Source organism: Dromiciops gliroides, chromosome 5 (assembly GCF_019393635.1).
Source record: "Dromiciops gliroides isolate mDroGli1 chromosome 5, mDroGli1.pri, whole genome shotgun sequence".
Taxonomy (NCBI): Eukaryota; Metazoa; Chordata; class Mammalia; order Microbiotheria; family Microbiotheriidae; genus Dromiciops; species Dromiciops gliroides.
In genome coordinates, this window is record NC_057865.1 from 224,692,795 (window position 1) to 224,714,271 (window position 21,477).

General features: G+C 42.7%; 1 protein-coding gene and 1 pseudogene across 1 annotated transcript; one reads left to right on the forward strand and one right to left on the reverse strand.

Moving 5' to 3' along the window:
* Positions 1-129: 129 nt before the first annotated feature.
* On the reverse strand, positions 130-12,960 carry MMP19 (matrix metallopeptidase 19). Its single transcript, XM_043967875.1, has 9 exons — positions 12,769-12,960; positions 12,289-12,377; positions 9,322-9,452; positions 8,902-9,117; positions 5,035-5,280; positions 3,962-4,105; positions 2,894-3,058; positions 1,978-2,105; positions 130-1,541 (listed from the first exon to the last, which is right to left on the reverse strand). Exons 1-9 carry the CDS (start codon positions 12,856-12,858, stop codon positions 1,170-1,172), a joined length of 1,581 nt encoding a protein of 526 aa, XP_043823810.1. The 5' UTR covers positions 12,859-12,960; the 3' UTR covers positions 130-1,169.
* A 7,661-nt stretch (positions 12,961-20,621) lies between these two features.
* LOC122727688 lies at positions 20,622-20,914 on the forward strand (annotated as a pseudogene).
* Positions 20,915-21,477: the final 563 nt, after the last annotated feature.

Sequence of the window (21,477 nt, forward strand, 5' to 3'; positions counted from 1 at the left end):
TGTTTAATAAATGCTTGATCTGATTTCCTTCTTTCATTAATTCAACAAACATACTAACCATGTACTTTTTTATCTTTTTTTAATTAATAAAGTATTTTTTTCCCATTACATGTAAAGATAGTTCTCAACTTTTGTTTATACAAGCTTTACAATTTCAGATTTTTCTCCTTCCCTCCCCCCTCCCCTAGACAGCAGGTAATCTGATATAGCTAACCATGTACTTTGAAAAGCACACAACTAAGTAGCTGGGTAGATAAAAACGTAAATAAGACCTGGTCCTTGCCCTCCAGGGGCTTACAGTCTGGTAGGAATAATAAGACATTTACAACAATAATTTTATAAATTAGTATATGATCAGTGCATAAGAGAAACACAAGGTGCTATGGTGAAAGAGAGGTCACATCTCCCAGGGAGAGTTGTCTCATTATTTGGTCACTGAATCGTACTAGCTTAAGTTTCAAAAAGTGACATTTTTTTGCCTTGTACCCAAATTTTTCAGGGATGCCCTATTTGAACTTTTCAAGGCTATGTATTGACGATAGCAAGAACTATAGGGAGAGGGGCAGCTAGGTGGCACAGTGGATGGAGCACCGGCCCTGGAATCAGGAGTACCTGGGTTCAGATCCGGCCTCAGACGCTTGACACTTACTGGCTGTGTGACCTTGGGCAAGTCACTTAACCCCAATTGCCTCACTAAAAAGAAAAAAAGAAAAAAAAAAGAACTATAGGGAGAGCTTAACCACACCAAGCTCTATAAACATTTTTTGTTCTGGTTAGCAAATACTCCCCCATCAACCTTTGCCCAGTAGTATATTCAACAGTTGAAATTAGAGATGGCCCCAAACACACAGAGCTGTTCTTAGGGGATGAAGTTGATGATGCCGTCCAAGATGAGGAGGAAGGTAAGCATAACCAGGGAGTAGTCAATGTTTGATACAAAGGAAAGAGTAACCCTGCCAAGGTGGGGAAGGCATGGTAGCCATTTAGGAGGGCTAGATGCACCAGGACAAGGAAAGTTTCTAGCCCAGGGGCAAAGTGCCACAGCTGAGAGTGAACAGAGATGAGCCCAGGACCAGACGTATGTTGCCTATAGCTGGTGGTGTTGTCCTTGTCAGGGTGGGGTGGTCTTTAGAGTTAGAGTGCCCAGGATCTAGAGTTGGGTCAAATTTCTACTCCTGAGCAAGAGTGGTCGTGGAAAGAAGTGAAGAGGAGATATCTGGAGCTGAGAAGGACGTGGTCCTGTTTGTGGCTAAGTGGACAGTTCTTGGAGTGGAGCTGGTGACCGAGGCAGTGATGCCCACGGTGGGGAGGAGACAGTGCATCCAGTTCTGAGAAGTGTCCTTGGGAAAGCCTTTCTCCACTCGAAGCTGCTGGTTCAGGCGCCAATACTTGTTACCTTTAAAGAAGTAGACTTTGCCATCCTGCCAGCTCAAAGCCGCAGAGGGCTTGTCTGGAACCCCAGTGAACAGCTTTCCTATGGGCTTTGGGTAACGGCTGAAGTCATTGGCAGCCAACTCATCCCACTGCCAATACCCAGAGCCCTGGGGATAAAAGAAAAAAGGGAGTGTTAAGGATTTCCTGCAGCCTGCATAGCAATCAACTGCACTCCACTGCAGCAGCCCCTCCCTCTTTAAGGATACCATCTTTCCACTGGAAAAGGACTTCCTCACCACCCTCCCCATTCCTAAAGGGAATGCCAGTTTTCTTTATGTGCAAAGGCACTGCTCTAAAGGAAAAACAGTCCCTCCCTTTGAGGGATTTACACCCTTACAAAGTTAAAGACTTTGTACCTCGAGGGGCAGCTAGGTGGCACAGTGGATAAAGTGGCAAACTTGGATTCAGGAGGACCTGAGTTCAAATGCTACCTCAGACACTTGACACCTACTAGCTAGCTGTGTGACCCTGAGCAAGTCACAAGCCACTTAACCCTCAATGCCCCACAAAACAAACAAACAAACAAAAAACAACACTTTGTACCTTGAAGAGGAAAACTTTCTTGTTGAGGGGCCAGTAGAGAGCTGCGTCCAAGTTAGGTCCCACCTGACTTAGCCGCTTAGGGAAGCCAGGGACCAATTTGAAGCCCATATAGCGCCAGATCATGTTACCTGAAAGTATTAGGAGAAGAGAGAAAAAGTAAGATCTATAGCATATCTTCATCCCTTCCTTTCAAAATTTCTCCTTTATCCTGTATTTTTCTAGAGACTCAAATAGAGGCATAGGCCTGGAGTCAGGAAGGCCTGGGTTCAAGTCCTGCCTCTGACACATCCTAGCGGTGTGATCATGATAAGACACTAAACCTCCCAGTGGCTCCCAGTTAACTCTTTAAGACTGTAGCTGGGGGCAGCTAGGTGGTGCAGTGGATGGAGCACTGGCCCTGGATTCAGGAGGACCTGAGTTCAAATCCCGCATCAGAGACTTGACACTTGCCAGTTGTGATGACCCTGGGCGGGTCACTTGGCCCCAATTGCCTCACCAAAAAAAAAAAAAAAAAAAGACTGTAGCTGGGGGGGCAGCTAGGTGGTGTTGTGGATAGAGCACCGGCCCTGGAGTCAGGAGTACCTGAGTTCAAATCCGACCTCAGACACTTAACACTTACTAGCTGTGTGACCCTGGGCAAGTCACTTAACCCCAATTGCCTCACTAAAAAAAAAAAAAAAGACTGTAGCTGGAAGTTGTGGTGCTAATCTGCAGTTCAAATCCAGCTTCAGACACTTGATCCTTACTAGCTGCGTGACCCTGGGCAAGTCACTTAACCCTCATTGCCCCGCCAAAAAAAAAGAAAAGAAAAGAAAGAAGGAAAAAAGAAAAGCTCAAACTGCAAATCTTTATCTATCCTCTTAAAACAGAATATCTTTGTTCATCTTTTTTTTAAGACACCCTCTTCCCTCCTCACCCTTAAAGAAGTGGATCCATTTTGTACGGGGGGAGTAGACAGCAGCATCCAGGTTCCCTGGGAGCCCCTTCCATAAGGTGGCCACATGGAAAAGGGGCCCCAGTTTGGAGCCAGTCACTGTCCATACATAGTCTCCTTTGAAGGCGTATGTCTTTCCATGAGGGCCTGAAGAGGGGAAGATGGGTAGAAGTGAAGCCAAGCCAAGCCACGTCCAGGATGTACACACATACACGCAGATGCACACATGCACGCACCCACACATACACATACACGCACATAGGCACACACACATTCTAAGGTTTCCCACCTAGAGGAAGTGCTATCTGAATTTCTTTCTTTCTTTTTTTTTTTCAAGGCAATGAGGGTTAAGTGACTTGCCCAGGGTCACACAGCTAGTGTCAAGTGTCTGAGGCCGGATTTGAACTCAGGTACTACTGAATCCAGGGCTGGTGCTTTACCACTGTGCCATCTAGCTGCCCCTTCTATTTTATTTTACTTTTTTTTTTTTTTTGCTATCTGAATTTCAAAGTTGATTTCAAAACCAGGGTATTCATTGTCCAATGTGAGAGGCAGATTGTAGATAATGAAAAGACTGCCAAGCTTAGAGCCAGGAAAACCTGGAGCCTGACAAGACCAAGACTTCGTTTCAAGTCATTTTACTTCTCAATGTCCAGGTCCCTCTCCAAAACAACACGTTATAATTGAAGAGCAGACCTGTAGGGGGTGGCTAGGTGGCGCAGTGGATAAAGCACCAGCCCTGGATTCAGGAGTACCTGAGTTCAAATCCGGCCTCAGACACTTGACACTTACCAGCTGTGTGACCTTGGGCAAGTCACTTAACCCCCATTGCCCCGCAAAAAAACAAAAAAACAAAAAAAAAAAAGAGCAGACCTGTAACAGTAAAGGGAGTTTTCACTCTCCCACCCCCTCCAAATGTGCTCATTCAAGAGGCATAGGGTTCTCCAGGTATAGCAGCCCTGAGTCATTCATTCCCAACTTTCCCAGGCCTTAGAGATAGATGGCCTGTCCCATTTTACTGAACTCCACCCCCCAAAGGGAGGAGCTTACCTAGCATCATGGCATCCAGCTCTCCACTGCAGGGGTCAGGCACAGTTCCGGGCAGCGAGGGTTCTGGGGTTACAATGGAAACTTCATTCCCTTCCTCCTCCACCGCCTCCTCTTCCTCCTCTCCACTTGGAGGGATCCTCTTGCCTGCAAGAAGGAAGGCATTTAGGATACCATGCACAAACTAAAAGTCTCCCAGTGTTCTCTCCCAACTTGCTTAAAGCAGGGATTCTTAAACTTTTTCCACTCATGACTCCTTTTTGCCCGGGAGATTTTCACACAATCCCAGGTATAAAGGTATATAAAATAGGTATGCATAACCTTTTACTGTTACCAATTTTTTCGCAACCCCCTCATCCAGTTAGGAGACCCCATATGAGGTAAAGACCCACAGTTTAATTTGGGGGGTGGAGCAATAAGGGTTAAGTGACTTGCCCAGGGTCACACAGCTAGTGTCAAGTGTCTGAGACCGTATTTGAACTCAGATCCTTCTGAATCCAGGACCGGTGCTTTATCCACTGTGCCACCTAGCTGCCCCCAAGACCCACAGTTTAAGAAGCTAGGGTTTAGAGGCAGCTAGGTGGCACAGTGGATAGAGCACCGGCCCTGGATTCAGGAGGACCTGAGTTCAAATCTGGCTTCAGACACTTAACACTTACTAGCTGTGTGACCCTGGGCAAGTCACTTAACCCCAATTGCCTCACCCAAAAAAAAAGAAGAAGAAGAAGCTAGGGCTTAGAGGGCCTGGGGAAGGATAAAAAGTCCATTTTGGCTCCCAGTAGAAAGCTCAGCAATGAAAGTTTGATGGCTTTAGGGGTACCAGAGAATGGAGAAAGCTAAAGGAACCAGGGTACTCTCTATTCCCAATGATGGAAAATGAGGGCACCGAGCCTAGGACTATAGCCAGATGGAGGGAGGTTAAAGCCAAAAGGAAGGAGATTCTGACCTTTGGATAAGAGGGAGCCAGGGTATTTCACTCCTAGAAATATCTCAGCACAAAAGAGAGGAAAGAAGTGTATTCCCTGAAATAGGAGAGTTGGGAAAGCAAACTGTGGGGGAGGGGAGGAGTGACTTACCATAGAGGGCCCGAATCCCTGCCACATCATCAGGGTGAAGCTGGAAGTGAGGCCGGAAGCCAGAATAAACAGGTGCCATCACGGCCTGTGGATATCGGGAATGGCCCAGCCCTAGCGCATGGCCAAGCTCATGGGCTGCAATGATGCGAAAGTTTACCCCCATTTTGGTCCCCTCTGTCCACATCTCTGATTCATCAAAGTGCACACTGCCAGATTCAGGGATGTCAGCATGGGCCAGGACCTTTCCTGGACACATTGAAAAAGGGAAATTTTGTAAGTCTTGAGTCTGAATAAATAAAATGCCGCCCCCCCCCCCAGTCACTTTCTTCTCATTTCTTTTCTTTCTTTCTTTTTGGTGGGGCAATTGAGGTTAAGTGACTTGCTCAGGGTCACACAGCTAGTTAAGTGTTAAGTGTCTGAGGTCAGATTTGAACTCAGGTCCTCCTGAATCCAGGGCCACTACTCTATCCACTGCGCCACCAGCTGCCCCTCTTCTCATTTCTTCAAGACCTCTACCCAGTCCCCAAATCTCTCTTGTCTTTATGATCTCCATCCACATGGCAAACCTCAAAAGTGTCCTCTGGGAGGGAGTCACGGATCAAAGGATTTGGAGTTGGAAAGGGCCTGAGAGGCCTTCAAGTCCAGTCTCTGTATTTTATAGAAGAAGAAACCGGGTGTCCAAATTGACACAGGTAGTAGGGAATAAGCATTTATATAATGACTATTATTTGCTAGGTAATATGTTCAGTGCTTTTCAAATATCTCATTAGATCATCACAACAAGCCTAGGACATAGGTGCTATTATTGCCCCCATTTTAGAGTTGATGAAACTGATGCAAACATATGTGACTTATCCAAGGTCACACAATCAAGTGTTTGAGGTCACATTTGTACTCAGGTCTTCCCTACTCAAGGTGCAGGACCCAATATGCAGCGCCACCTAGCTTCCCCAATAGGTAATAGATGGCAGAGCCAATATTCAAACCCAGCTCTTCTAACTCCAAATTTAGTGATCTTTCCACAACGTTATCCTGCATATAGGGAAGAATTAATCAATCAATAAACATTTATTAAGCACCTACTATGTGCCAGGTACTGTGTTAAGTGATAGGGATACAAAAAGAGGCAAAAGACAGTCCTATCTTCAAGGACCTTATAATCAAGGAAGCTCAATGAGGATGTGGAAGAGGGGCGGCCGGTTTCCCCTAAGGGAGCCTTAGGAAGCTGTTGAATTCAGCAGTGACAAGGAGGGAGGGGAGCAATACCCAGACCAAGGGAGTAAGGGGGTTCATGGACCAGACTGGTGCTTAATAAAATCAGTTAATTATTTAATGGTCTATTCTGTGCCAGGCACTAAGCTAGGTGCCAGAGATAAAAATACAAGAATGCAACAATCCCTACTAGCAAACAGTTTATATTCCAAAGCAGTATACAACAAGGAGGTAGAAATAGAAATAGAGGGGCAGCTAGGTGTTGCAGTGGATAGAGCACCGGCCCTGGATTCAGGAGAACCTGAGTTCAAATCCGGCCTCAGACACTTATCACTTATTAGCTGTGTGACCCTGGGCAAGTCACTTAATCCTCATTGCCCCACAAAAAAAAAAAGAAAGAAATAGAAATAGAGATATATGTATATATGTATACAGAATAAATAGGGAATAAATATAAGTAGCTAAATACAAGGCAGGTTGGGGGGCACTAGAAGTTGAAAGCGATCAGGAAGGATTTCATGTAGAAGTTAGCTCTTGAGCTGTTTTTTGAAGAAAAAGAGAGTTTCTAGTAGGTAGAAGTGAGAAGAAAGGGAATTCTAGGCATGAGAGACAGCTAATACAAAGGAATGGAGACAGGAACAGAAAAAAAGGCCATTTGGCTGGATAACAGAGATTGAGGCAGGGAGAAGAGTTCAGTGTGTCTGGAAAGATAGGTTCAGATTGTAAAGGCCCTTAAAAGGTCCTGAAGAAAGGAGTTTATGTTTTACTTTAGAGGCAATAACAAGGCCTGGAATTTAAAATGGAGTTTGTTGAAGAGGAGAGGGACATAGTCAGATCTGTGCTTAAGGAAAATCACTTTATATAACAGTATGAAGGACAGACTAAAGTAGAAAGAGACTTAAGGCAGAGATACCTACTAAGAGACTGTTGTGATAGTCTAGGTGAGAGGTAAAAAGGGCCTGAACTAAGAGGCTAGCTGAGTAAGTAAAGATGAGAGGTCTGCTGAGAAAGATGTCATAGAGGTAGAAATGGCAAGATTTGGCAACTAATTAGATATCAGGTATGGGAAAGTAAGGAAAACACCAAGGTTATATAACTGGAGGCCTGAAAGACTGAGTTAGTTAAGTGGTCTAATGGATAGAGTACTAGTTCTGAGTTGAAATCTAGCTTCATTTGTGTGACCCCAGGCAAACCTTTTAATCTCTGTGTACCTCAATTTCATCACCTGTAAAAATGGATATAATAGGGGCAGCTAGGTGGTACAGAGGATAAAGCACCAGCCCTGGATTCAGGGGTCCTGAGTTCAAATCCGACCTCAGACACTTGACACTTACTAGCTGTGTGACCCTGGGCAAGTCACTTAATCCTCATTGCCCCACAAAAATAAAATTTTTTAAAATGGATATAATAATAGTAGCTATCTCCCAGAGTTGTTATGAGTATAAATTAGGTAATATTTGTAAAATGCATGAATTCTAGCTGTTATCATTATGGTTTATGGTACATTTGGCAAAAACTCAGAAATTTGGAAGGGGGAAAAATAATGAGTTTTGTTTCAGACACGTTCACTTTGAGGTATTTCCAGGATATCTAGTTTTACATATTCAATACATAATTAATGATATGGGACTGAAGCTCAAGAGAGAGACTAAAGCTGAATATATTGATCTGGGAGTCATTATTAAACTCACGGGAGCTGATAAAGCCACCAACTAAGAACAAAGAGGGAAGAGAAGGGAGCCTAGGACAAAACCTATAATACCCCAGTTAGGGGTTGTGTTCTAGGTCCAACCAAGGTGACTGAGAAAGAGCAGACAGGTAGAAGGAGAACCAGAGAAGAGGGAGACAAACAGAGATAGAGACAGAGAGAATTTATTAAGCACCTCTCTGTGCCAGGCACTGCAATAAGGTAGTGGAAGGTAGTGTCACAAAAGCCCAGAGAAGAGAGAAGCATGGAAAACAGTGTCAAATGCACTGACCAGAATGAGAAGAATGGGGACTGAGGGGAAAAACCATCAGATTTGGCAAATAAAATATTATTGGTAACTATAGAGAAAAGAGTTTCTGATGAGGTCACAGACCAAATTGCAAAGGGTTGAGGAGTGAGAAGAGAGAAATCAGAGGCAATGAATATAGATGGCTTTTACTATGAGTTTGGCCGAAAGGGGGAGGTGAGATCCCCAGCAATAGCGTAAGGAGATGCTAGGGCCTAGTGAAGGTTTTTTGTTTTGTTTTGTTTTGTTTTGTTTTGTTTTGTTTTGTTTAAGGATAGGACAGACTTGGGCATGTTTGAAGACAAGGAAAAAGAACTAGTGGATACAAAGAGGTTAAAGAATAAAAAGAGATGGGGGAGGAGGGGGGGCAGCTGGGTGGCAGCTAGGTGGAGTAGTGGATAAAGCACCAGCCCTGGATTCAGGAAGATCTGAGTTCAAATCTAGACTCAGACACTTGACACTAGCTGTGTGACCCTGGGCAAGTCACTTAACCCTCATTGACCTGCCGAGAGAGAGAGAGAAAGAGAGAGAGAGAGAGAGAGAGAGAGAGAGAGAGAGAGAGAGAGAGAGAGAGAGAAAGAAAGAGAAGAAGGGGGATGATAATCAAGTTTGCAATCTGCTGAAGATGGGAGGGGACAAGATCAAGGGCACATGGTCTTACCAGGTCCATCAAAACCTTGTGAGCAGTGGGGGCTGTGTTGGCCATGGAAGGAGAGACGAATATCTGCCCAGCCTGCCCGAACTTCTCGGAAGCTCAGGGGGGCCACCCTGCTCCAGTATCTAAAGGCAGTATGCAGAGCTGTCCTGGCAGTTTGGATTGGGAGAGTGGACGGCCAATTCAAGATACGGAAGGTTAGGTGTCTCTTCCGCCAGCGACCTAAGGAGGTCAGATATAAATCAAAAATCAAATTTTCTTACCTATCCAGGCAGGGACCCAGATTTCTTACCAATCCATACCCAGGGACCTTGTCTCCTATCAGCATGAACTCATAACCACTCTAGGCTAAGTGGTCAGTCCATCTTTCCCCATCCCTCTCACAATGTTCTACTTCCACATTTCCTACCTAACTTCAATCCTCACCTAACAGTAAAAATTTTTGGGTCTTCTGGTTGAAAGGGTCCTCTAGGCCACAGCGGGGCTGCCCCATTCGTGCCCTTGTTAGCCAATCAAACTGCCCAGAGATTGGCAACTTTGAAGCTTCCTGGAAGGACCTGGAATAAAAAGAGAGATAAACCCTTTAGGTAGAGGACATGATAATAGTGGGTAATATTATGCTCTTTGCTGCCTGAGAGATTGTTTGTTATCCAATACAGAAGGTCTGAGGATCATTGCGGACATTCTTTTGCCTCTAGTCCACATAGTTGGGAGTGAGGAAGAGGTTCTTTTCTGTATCCTTAAAAAAAAGGAATGTTCCACCTTCTCTCATATACTTCATTTCCAGCTCTCCCTGTCTTTGGTAAAATTCTCCCTTAGGTCTAACCTCCTTTCTTTTCTCTAAAGACACAACCCTTTTCACTTATTTCCCCTCCTCTAGACTATGCTTATTCTAAAGACTCTACCAACAGAGTTGCTAGCCAAAGGCAACATTCTCTCTTAACATCTTCTTCTAGATCAGGGCTTCTTAAACTTTTTCCACTGGAGAGCCTTTTTTTTTTTTTAAAGTGAGGCAATTGGGGTTAAGTGACTTGCCCAGGGTCACACAGCTAGTAAGTGTTAAGTGTCTAAGGCCGGATTTGAACTCGGGTACTCCTGACTCCAGGGCCAGTGCTCTATCCACTGCGCCATCTAGCTGCCCCTGGAGAGCCTTTTTTGCCCTAGAAATCTTTACATGACCCCAGATATTAAAAATGGGTATACAAAACAAAAATTTATTGTCAAATTTTTCACAACCCCCACATTCGACCCCATATGTGGTCACGACCCACAGTTTAAGAAGCTTTGTTCTAGATCATGTTCTTCCTCTTCAGATCTCTGCTCCTCCTCCTTCTTACCCTCACTCCCAGAAATAAATTCAGACCAAAGTCTAACTGGAACTGGGGAGAACATGAGGTACTAGGTCACTGAAGGTCATTGAAGAGTCAACACAGCCGAGATTAAAAAGAGCTGGATGGGAGGTAGAGGAAATGGATTCCCAGCTTGACCTTGCTGCTTTTGGAGATAACCTTAGAGTATGTTCTCTGCACTTCAGTTCTGGACTTCTTCACTTTGAAAAATGAGGAAGAAGGCTAAACTGAGAGGCTGTGATTCTCTGATACTCTGGAGGGAATTCTTGTTCAGGGTCTGGGTTGGACTGGATCTCCTCTCAAGTCTCTTCCTAGTCTTTGATTCTGTGGATTAGCCAGTGAGTAAATATATCATGGCAAGGACTGGGTAAAAGTGGATGGACTCAGGCACTGCTAAACCCAGAATAGCATCAAAGGAAGAGATGGAGCTGTGCTGGATTCAGGAAACTGTAATACCTTTAAAAATCCCAAACTATTCCCTAGTTCATTCTCTCACTCTCTGCTTCTGCCTCTGCCTCTGCCTCTTTCTCTGTCTCTGTCTCTTTGTCTCTCTTCCCGCCCCATCTTTCTCATCTATTTTTATCGTATGAGTTATTTATCATCTATATATTTAATATATAGATTCTAAATCATCTATGTATCTATCATCTGTACATCTATCTATCTATCCATCTATCTATCTATCTATCTATCTATCTATCTATCTATCTATCTATCTATCTATCTATCATCTATCTATCTATCTATCATCATCTCCCTTTTGGCATCTAGATGGCAAGCAATGGATAGAGCTTTGGGCCTGGAGTCAGGAAGACCAGAGCTCAATTTTGGCCTCAGACACTTACTGTCTTAACTTCTCTTACTATCAGTCACTTAACCTTTGCTTCAGTTTCTTCAACTGTAAAATGGGGGTGATAATCACATCTGCCTCACAAAGTTGTTGTAAAGATCAAATGAGATGAATACTATTTACAAAAAAATATGTATATCAGATGAAATCATATTTATAAAGTACTTCACACAGTGCCTGACACACTGACTCTTTTTTTTTTCTCCTTCATTTTTTTTTTTTGTGGGACAATGGGGGTTAAGTGATTTGCCCCGGGTCACACAGCTAGTAAGTGTCAAGTGTCTGAGGCCGGATTTGAACTCAGGTCCTCCTGAATCCAGGGCCAGCGCTTTATCCACTGCGCCACCTAGCTGCCCTCCCGATATATATATTTATTAAGAGTCAGTGTAGAGGGCAGCTAGGTGGCGCAGTGGATAAAGTGCTGGCCCTGGATTCAGGAGGACCTGAGTTCAAATCCGGCCTCAGACACTTGACACTTACTAGCTGTGTGACCCGGGGCAAATCACTTAACCCCCATTATCCCACAAAATGAATGAATAAATAAATAAATGAATGAATAAATGAATAAATAAACAAATGAATGAATATACATATATATGTAGATACATATATGCACACATGGATGACTTCAGAAAGACCTGGGAATACTTGTACGAACTGATGCATAGTAAAGTGAGCAGAACCAAGAGAATATTGTGCACAGAGACAGCAACATTTTTTTATAAAGAACTGTGAGTGACAACTATTCTCAGCAATAGAATGATCCAAGACAATCCAAAAGGACAATTGATAAAACATACTATCCACCTCCAAAGAAATAACTGATATTGATGGAACACAGATGGAAGCATGCTATTTTTCACTTTTTTTCATTTACAAAATGACTAATATAGCCATGTTTTATATAATTGTACATGTATAACCCATATCTAATTGCTTGCCATCTCAGGTTAAGGTCAGAGGGGAGGAAGGAAGGGGGGATAAAAATTGGAACTCAAAACCATAAATAAAAATGTTTATTACTTTAAAAAACATGTACACATTTATACACATGGAGGTATATAGACATATGCATTCACATATATGTTTAACACTGATATTCTTCCTTGATGCTCTATAGCTGAGAATCATGGCATGTTACTTTGCCCACCCCATCCCACCCCTGCCCAGGGCTGTCCATTCTTGACCTCTTACCTGACTGCTTCTGTCACTTCTGCTGGCCTAAAACCATCTGTCATTCTCTCCAGAGGCTTCTGCAGGTATCCATACTTTATTAGGTAATCCTAGGAAGGATAGCGATAAGGAATGGACCTGCAATTTTATTGGTGTAGGGGACTCCCAGTTAAGGACAATCCTTCCACCAATGCTGGTTAGCACCTTCTCTGCAATTTATGGGTCAAGGGCTCAGGCATCTTCTGACTGATCAAACAAAATCCACAGGAGAGGAAGAAGGGGGGATACAGAAAAGTGAACTGCAGAGGGGTAGAAGAAGGGAACAAGAGGAAGACAAGATGAGTGAAAGACAGAACAGAGGGAAGAAGGAAGATTAGAAAGGAAGCAAGAAATAGGTAGGAAATGGGAAGTTCTTGCTAGAAAGTAACCCGGCTATCCCAATCTGCTCTCCACCCTCTCTGCAAATCCAGGGTGTTCCCCCTACCATTCACTAATACTCACCAGAGCCTCCTCCTGATCCACCGGTTTCACAGACCTTCCTGCCACCATTATGGGAAGGAGACATCCCAGCCATAGCAGCTTCCACTTCATGATCCCACAACAGAACGGGAACACCAAGTCCTGGGAGAGGGTCTACCGCAGCTGAAATCCCTGGGGAACAAGCTGAATGTGGGACTGAGAGATCTTCCAGGTCCTAGCCTTTCGGTCTCCCGCCTTTGCCTCTAGTCCTTTTTATAATATCTTAGCTGGGCTATGGAGGGGGGAGGGGGCAGAAGAGGGAGGTGACTCAGTCTAGAAAGGAGATATGTTGCAACTATTCCTTTTAACCCCTGCCCTACTGAGCAGAAAAAACCCTTCTCCAAGGACCTCTTCCATCTATACAGCCCAGAAAGAGGAAAGAAGCTTTCTTCCTTCTTCCTTTGGGAGGAAGCTGAATACCTGAATTGAGGCTTATCATCAACAGGTTGGATTGTTCTGACTATCTGGGAAGTGCCTGAATTGGTCATCAGGGGTTGGCAACTTGGAGAAAAGAGCTAGGCCTGTCTGGAGTTGAAAGTCATTCTTAGACACCCCACCCCACCTCCATCTAACCCTAGCCCCAACCTATCTTTGTCGAACAGAAGATTATTTAACATTAATTGTACAGTAAGAGGAGAAATATAACCAAGGAGCGCAGTGTAGTTAAAGTGTTTGATTTCAGGGACTTTGGAGTGTGTGGAAAAGTCACTTCCTTACTCTCTAGCATGTCTCTCACTCTCTAGGAGTCGAAACTCCTACTAACTAGCTGGGACCTAGTGTAGGTTACTGTGGCAAAAATGTCCCTGAACTTGGAGCCAGGGAAAAACCAGACTGAATCCTGAGGCTGATACTTGTCAGCTATCAGACTACAGGTAAACTACTTATACCCTCTCTGAGCTTTGGAGTGCTTATCTTTAAAACGGGAGGGATAATACCTCTCCTGATCATTTTTTTTTTTTTTTTGGTGAGGCAATTGGGATTAAGTGACTTGCCCAGGGTCACACAGCTAGTAAGTGTTAAGTGTCTGAGGCTGGATTTGAACTCAGGTACTCCTGACTCCAGGGCCGGTGCTCTATCCACTGTGCCACCTAGCTGCCCCACTCCTGATCATTTTAAGGATTAAATAAGATAATGCACATTGAGTGCTTTGTAGACCTTAGATCACTATAAAATTTCAACTATCATATCTCCTAATATTTAGGTGAGGGTGAGGGTAAAGGATAAATAAAAGCCATCAGGAAGAATATGATATGCACACATGAACAGTCAATCAGGTCTACTATTTACCAGGCATTGTGCTAAGAGCTAGGATATAAATAGAGCCAAAAGATGATCTTTGACCTCAAGAAGTTCACAGTCTAATGGGGGAAACAGCATACAAAACTATTGACAAGTAAGATAAGTGAAGGATAAATTGGAAACAACAGAGGGAACGCATTAGGGAAGTTTATAAAGAAATATATTCTAAATGCCAAGTGAGTGGGATAAACATAATAAACTATGGTGAGGCCAGAGAAGAGAGAAGGGAGTCCTTCAGATGGAGGTCATTAGAGAAAGTTTCATGGAGACAAGATGGTCATTGAGTTGGCCTTGAAGATGTGGGAGCAGGAAAGGAAGGAGCAAGGTATTTCTGATGTGAAAAATATTCTATCAACAGCTTGAAGTTAAGAAAGCACAAAACATTTGGGAGCTGGAGGAGAGTGAGCAGACCAGTGTGACTAAAGGGAAGAAGAGGTTTTTGTGAGGGAAGAGTGGAGATCCCACTGATAAGGAAGGTGAAGAGCAGACTAAGGAAGGCCTTGAATGCCACGCTAGTGAATTTATTGAATGCTGCTGCTAATACTATACCTTGATTAAAGTAGTTACATTTATTGTTTTTTTGTTTGTTTGTTTTGTTTTGTTTTTGCAGGGCAATGGGGGTTAAGTGACTTGCCCAGGGTCACACAGCTAGTAAGTGTTAAGTGTCTGAGGCTGGATTTGAACTCAGGTCCTCCTGAATCCAGGGCCAGTGCTCTATCCACTGTGCCACCTAGCTGCCCCAGTTACATTTATTGTTAACTGTAAAATGCTATATAAATTTGACACGTTGTGACTATTTAAAAATACTTTTTATACATTATCTTATCTGAGCTTCCTGAACAACTTAATGAGGTAGATAATACAAGCATTATGCTCAGTTCTATGAATAAGGAAACTGAGGTTCAGAGTAATTAAGTGATTTGTCCAAAACACACAGAGCGTCAGATTAAGCTCTCTTCTTCTGATTCTGATCTTTCCATCTACAGTCTGAAACCTCTTCACTCTAACAGGGGCCTCCTAGAGACATCTAAAAGCCTTGAAATAGGGATAGGATAACTTTGCTCAAGTTCTCACTTAGCACCCAGTTCTGACCCTCCCTCCCAATTCTGACATAAAGACACAAGAGATGGACCCCATAACAGAAAAAGGGAAGCTCCTGATTCATCTTCCTTTCTATATTCCTGTACCCCTGACTCACCCAGCACCCAGCACCCAGTTGTGAAACAAATGCTCTGAGTCACAAATATACAGATCTCAAGGGTGGCAAAAGAGAGAGAGAGAAAGGACAGAGAACAAATAACAGATGCTTGAGAACGACTCATAATCCCAAATCATACTGCATCAATTCCCCAAAGGCAACCTGCCCAAGATGGGGAGAGGGCAGAGTAGGAGAGAAGGAATCAGTTGTATTCTGATTTCCTCAATATCCTTCCCTGTAGTCTGATCTACTAGAAGTTTTACCCAGCAGTCTTTGAGACCTGACCTCTAACTGTCACCTAGAAATACAGTTTCCTTAGGGTACTAGATAAGGACAGTGAAAGAGAGTAGGGGCTGGATGAGCAAACCATACTAAGGAAATGTAAATGAGTTGGAAATAATCTGGCCATCCAAGCACTGGTTATATAAAGAGTATGACTGAAACTTAGAGGAGGCTAAGATGGGATATTGACTCCTTCAGATGGCTCTGCAGGGGAGAACCACAATGATGGACTTAGGAACAAAGGACTTTGGGTTAAAGGACCCCCACCCACACTCAAACATGATGCGTTTTTTGATTATGCTGCCTTAAGTTGGGGATTCATGGAAGACAGACAAGAATAATGAATGCCTTTAAAGGGTGCATAGTGACTCACTTCTCTGTGACCACAATGGCATCATGACCATCCTCAGTCCCCCAGGGACCAACATGACACAAATCCATTCCTTCTAAAATTTGACATCTGGGCTGGGAATTGGGGTGGGGTTCAGATCAGAGGATAGAAGATGTGATCACAGGGTGTCAGAAAATCCAATCAACCCAATTCCATAAGGTCTGATTTTTCGTTTCCTTCTCTGCCCCAAGGTACAAAGGAGGAATGGGTGATATCGTGCTGGTGGTTATATTTCCCAAAATACTTTTCAATAATTAGAAAGATATGAGAAGGGGCAGCTAGGTGGTGCAGTGGATAGAGCACTGGCCCTGGAGTCAGGAGTACCTGAGTTCAAATCCAACCTCAGACACTTAACACTTACTAGCTGTGTGACCCTGAGCAAGTCACTTAACCCCAGTTGCCTCACTAAGGAAAAAAAAAAAGATATGAGAAGCAGGATGGTGAAGTGAAAAGTTCTCTACATCAATAGAAATCCAAATTCAAATTGCTTCTCCCACACTCACTAGCTTGTGTGACCCTGAGCAAGGTCTGTGGACGTTAGTCTTCACATCTGTAAAATGGAAACAAAAATGTGGGTTGTATGAACCTTACAGAAATATTGTAGGGAATAAAATACAATGGATAAAAAGCCCTTTACAACCTTTAAATAAGATCGGATACAAAGTGAAGTCCATGTCTTCCTCGGAGATTTCTCCACACAGGAGAAACTAGAAAACCTTCCCACTGCCTCACCCCCTTTCTGCACCATCAACACCCCCTCCTTACCTAAAAAAATAACAATAGACTGAGGAAAGCATTGGTCATCAATAGAGGCAGAGGAAGGAATGGCATGACCTACAATAGACTGGACATCTCTGACTACAGAAAGGGAAAAGCCTGGGACAGGACACAGGACATGAGGAGACTCTAGGCCCTGATTAAGTCAGAGGCCGCCTAGGGGATTTCTCTTGATGTAAGAGAGGGAAGTTGCCCTTTTCTTCAATATTCTTTTCAGAACTTTGAAGGGATAGAGCTTAGAAGGGGCTTTCCTTTTCTGGGTATGGCCGTTAGCCATCTCTGTTGCCCTAGAAACCTCTGTTTTTCAGAGGGAAATACCCCCTCCCCTCTTAATTAGTCACGAGTTTCCTAGAAGCAGGATGGGAAGTGCCTGCCAGGACTGTACACAGCTGGAACTCGTTAGAATATTTGGGAGCTGGATGAAGGAGCTGGGCCAAGACATTCAGTTCCCATGACCCTACAAAGGCTTCTTCCATATCCACCATAGGACTGGATGAAACTTCTGGCAGACCTACTGGTGTTTCCAAGATGCCTTCCCTGGGAGGAGAAAGGCCTGGAGAACAATATCCCTCCTCCCCTGATCCACTGATAAGACCCTGTTGCTGAACTAAGCAGGGAAATAAATAGCAATAGAGCAGGTAAATAGAGGGGGGAAATTCCAGCATTGTTCGAGAAGTATGTGTATGTCCAGTTCTATATTCTTTTTTTTTTTTTTTGGTGAGGCAATTGGGGTTAAGTGACTTGTCCAGGGTCACACAGCTAGTAATTGTTAAGTGTCTGAGGTCAGATTTGAACTCAGGTCCTCCTGAATCCAGGGCCCATGCTCTATCCACTGCACCACCTAGCTGCCCCCAGTTCTATATTCTAAGAGAAAGGACTCCTGGGAATAGTCAATATGGCATTAAAAAAATTTTTTTAAACAAACAAACAAAAAAGAGTGGATTTAGAATTTGTAGACCTAGCTTCATATACCAGTTCTACTATCTGCTTCCTCTTTGAGCTTGAAAAAATCACTAGTTAACCCTTCTAGACTTCAGTTGCTTCATCTACAGAATGAGGGAAGTGGACCATTTGGCTTCCAATGCCCTTTCTAGTCCTAAATGTCATCCTATGAAACAGAATTGGAGTTCCTTCTTAAGATGAATCAATGCAACGACCAACCATAATCCCAAAGGACTCCTAATGAATCATGCCATCCAACTCCAAACTGAGAATTAATGGATTCAAGATACAAAATAAGATGTACATTTTCCAAAAGCCAGTGGAGGAAACTACCTTGCTTCATTATGTGTATTTATAAGAAGGACTGAGCTTAAAAAATAAAAAATTAATTAATTAAATTTAAAAAATTAAACAAGAAGGACTGAGCTTTGTTCTTTCAATTTGGCAGGTAGAGTGAGAGGGAGAAGGGGATGCTAGCCAAAAAAGAAAGAAGAGGGGTCATTGATACATTTTTTGGTTTTGTTTGTTTGTTTTGGTTTTTTTGTGAGGCAACTGGGGTTAAGTGACTTGCCCAGGGTCACACAGCTAGTAAGTGTCAGGTGTCTGAGGTTGGATTTGAACTCAGGTCCTCCTGATTCCAGGGCCAGTGCTCTATCCACTGCACCACCTAGCTGCCCCTCACTGTACATTTTTAATTCACAGAAAAGAGTGGAAGAAAGGGCCAACAGAATCACAGACAAGCTGGATAGCTTTGAAAGGCACATGTTGAATCTATTATATATTTTGAAAGAAAGAAAGCTGTATGTAATGGAGGTTTGCAGTTTCACGTACTGTTCTTTTTCTGTTCTATTGGGTGTATGGAAATTCTTGTTTTATTTGTTCTTTGTTAAGTGCAGAGTAAAAACAATTTAATTCTTTAAAAAAAAAAAAGAATGTAAGGTCAAGGACCAGGATTGTTTTCAATTGTGCCTAGCACAATTCCCTGTTCATAGTAGATACTTAATAAACCTTTGCCGAATTTTAATCACTGACCTTGCAAATTTCCGTCTCAGTACCAAACTGTAGCAGGAAGGATGTGAGTTTAGATTTGAGGGGTTAAATTTTCCAATGGTCAAAGAAGCATGGAGAGGCTATTACCATGGCTTTTTCTGAAAAAAAAAAAAAATAGCAAGTTGTACATAATAGATTTGCAGTTTCATGTCCAATAATTTTTTATTATACTGTGTTATGGAAATGCTTGTTTTATTCCACAAATTAAAAAGAAAGAAAGAAAAGAAAAATGTTTTAAGTTCATAGCCATCAGGTTAAGAAAAGAAAAGAAAAGAAAAGAAGGGGGCTGTGCCCTCTGAAGAGGAAGTTGCTGCCTCTTCTCCAAGGAAAGCTGTAGCTCCCTAGGTACTATTAAGTGAAGGGTCTTCCAATAAGGGTTAGAGGAAGGAGAGATGCCTCTCCTTAGTGATTTGGACAAAGGTATATCTGACTTCCTTCTCATATGTGCAGATGATACATAGCTGGAAGGGCTAGCCAGTCAGTCAATAATCATTAACTGCTTACCATGTTCCAGGCACTGTGCTAAGTGTAGAAGAAACAAAAAGAGGCAAAAGACAGTCCTTACCCTCAAGGAGCTCCCAGTCTAATGATTAGCTAACACACTGGAGGACAGAGTCAGGATTTCAAAGCATTCTGACAGACTGGAGCATTGGGATGAATCTAACAAGATTAAATTCCGTTCGGACGAATGTAAAATCTTATACTTAGGCACAAGAATACCCAACTTCAACTAATGAAAAAAAATGCACAGGAAGGTGGGCTAGCTGTACCAAATCTGAAGCTTTACTATAAAGCAGCAGTCATCAAAACTATCAGGTACTGGCTAAGAAATAGAGTGGTGGATCAGTGGAATAGGTTAGGCACAGAAGACACAGTGGTGTTTAGTAATCTACTGTTTGATAAACCCCAAAACTCCAGCTTCTGGGATAGGAACTCAGTATTTGACAAAAGCTGCTGGAAAACTGGAAGAAAGTATAGCAGAAACTAGGCATAGACCAACATCTAACATTGTATAGCAAAATAAGGTCAAAATAGGTACATGATTTAGACATAAAGGGTGATACCATAGGTAAATTAGGAGAGGAAAGAATAGTTTACCTCTCAGATCTATGGAGAGGAGAGAACAATTTATGACCAAACAAGAGATAGAGAATATATGAAATGCAAAATGGGTGATTTTGATTACATTAAATTAAAAAGGTTTTATACAAACAGAAGCAATGCAGCCAAAATTAGGAGGGAAGCAGAAAACTAGGAAACAATTTTTACAGCCAGTGTTTCTGATAAAGGCCTCATTTATAAAATATATAGGGAACTGAATCAAATTTATAAGAATCCAAGTCATTCCCCAATTGAGAAATGGTTAAAGGATATGAACAGACTATTTTCAAATGAAAAAATCAAAGCTATCTATTGCCATATGAAACAACACTCTAAATCATTATTTATTAGAGAAATGCAAATTAAAACAACTCTGAAGTACCACCTCACACCCATCAGATTGGCTAATATGACATAAAAGGAAAATAATAAATATTGAAGAAGCTGTGGAAAATCGGAATACTAATGCATTGTTGGTGGAGTTGTGAATAGATTCAACCATTCTGTAGAGCAATTTGGAACTATGCCCAAAGGGCTATGGGACTGTGCATACCCTTTGACCCAGTAATACCACTACTAGGTTTGTATCCCAAAGAGATCCTTGAAAAGGGAAAAAGACACACATGTACAAAAATATTTATAGCAGCTCTCTTTGTGGTAGCAAAGAATTGGAAATTGAGGGACTATCCATCAATTAGGGAATGGTTGAACAAGTTGTGGTATATGAATATAATGGAATACAATTGTGCTGTATGTAAGAAATGATGAGCAGGGATGATGGGGAAAGCGGCCAACATGGTGGGCAGACTAGGCCGGTTCCTGAAGGAGGCCTGGGCCAAGGAGCCGGTGCTGACAGTGTCCTTCACCATTGGAACCATGGCTCTGCTCTTACCTCCCTTAAGCCCCTATACCAAATACACAGGCATGATCAACCAAGCTACACCTTACAACTACCCTGTTCCTGTTTGAGATGATGGCAATATGCCTGACATCCCCAGCTACCCTCAGCATCCTCAGGGTCCTTCCCTCCAGTGGTTGAAGAATCTGTGAATCTTCCATCTGTTTTCCCCTTTCCCCCCAAATAAATGTCCTTGTCTCACCCCCCCCTTAAAAAAAAAAAGAAATGATGAGCAGGCAGATTTCAGAAAAACCTGAAAAGACATAAGTGGACTGATGCTGAGTGAAGTGAGCAGAACCAGGAGAACATTGTACTTAGTAACAGCAACATTGTGTGGTGATCAATTGTGATAGACTTGGCTCTTTTCAGCAGTGCAATGATCCAAGACATTCCAAAGAACTCATGATGGAAAATGTTCTAACATCCAGAAAAAAGAAGTGTAGATTCTGAATACAGATTGAATCATACTGTTTCTACTTTTTGGTTGTTGTTTTTTTTTCTTGAGGTTTTCCCCTTGTGTTCTGATTCTTCTTTCACAACATGACTAATGCAGAAATATGTTTAATGTAATTGTATATATATATATATAACCTATATCAGATTGCTTTCTGTCTTGGGGAGGGGGGAAGGAAGGGAGGGAAGGAGAGAAATTTGGAACTAAAAATCTTATGAAAACAAATGTTGAAAACTTTCTTTATGTGTAACTGGAAAATAATAAAATACTTTTATGATTTAAAAGAATACCCAACTTCA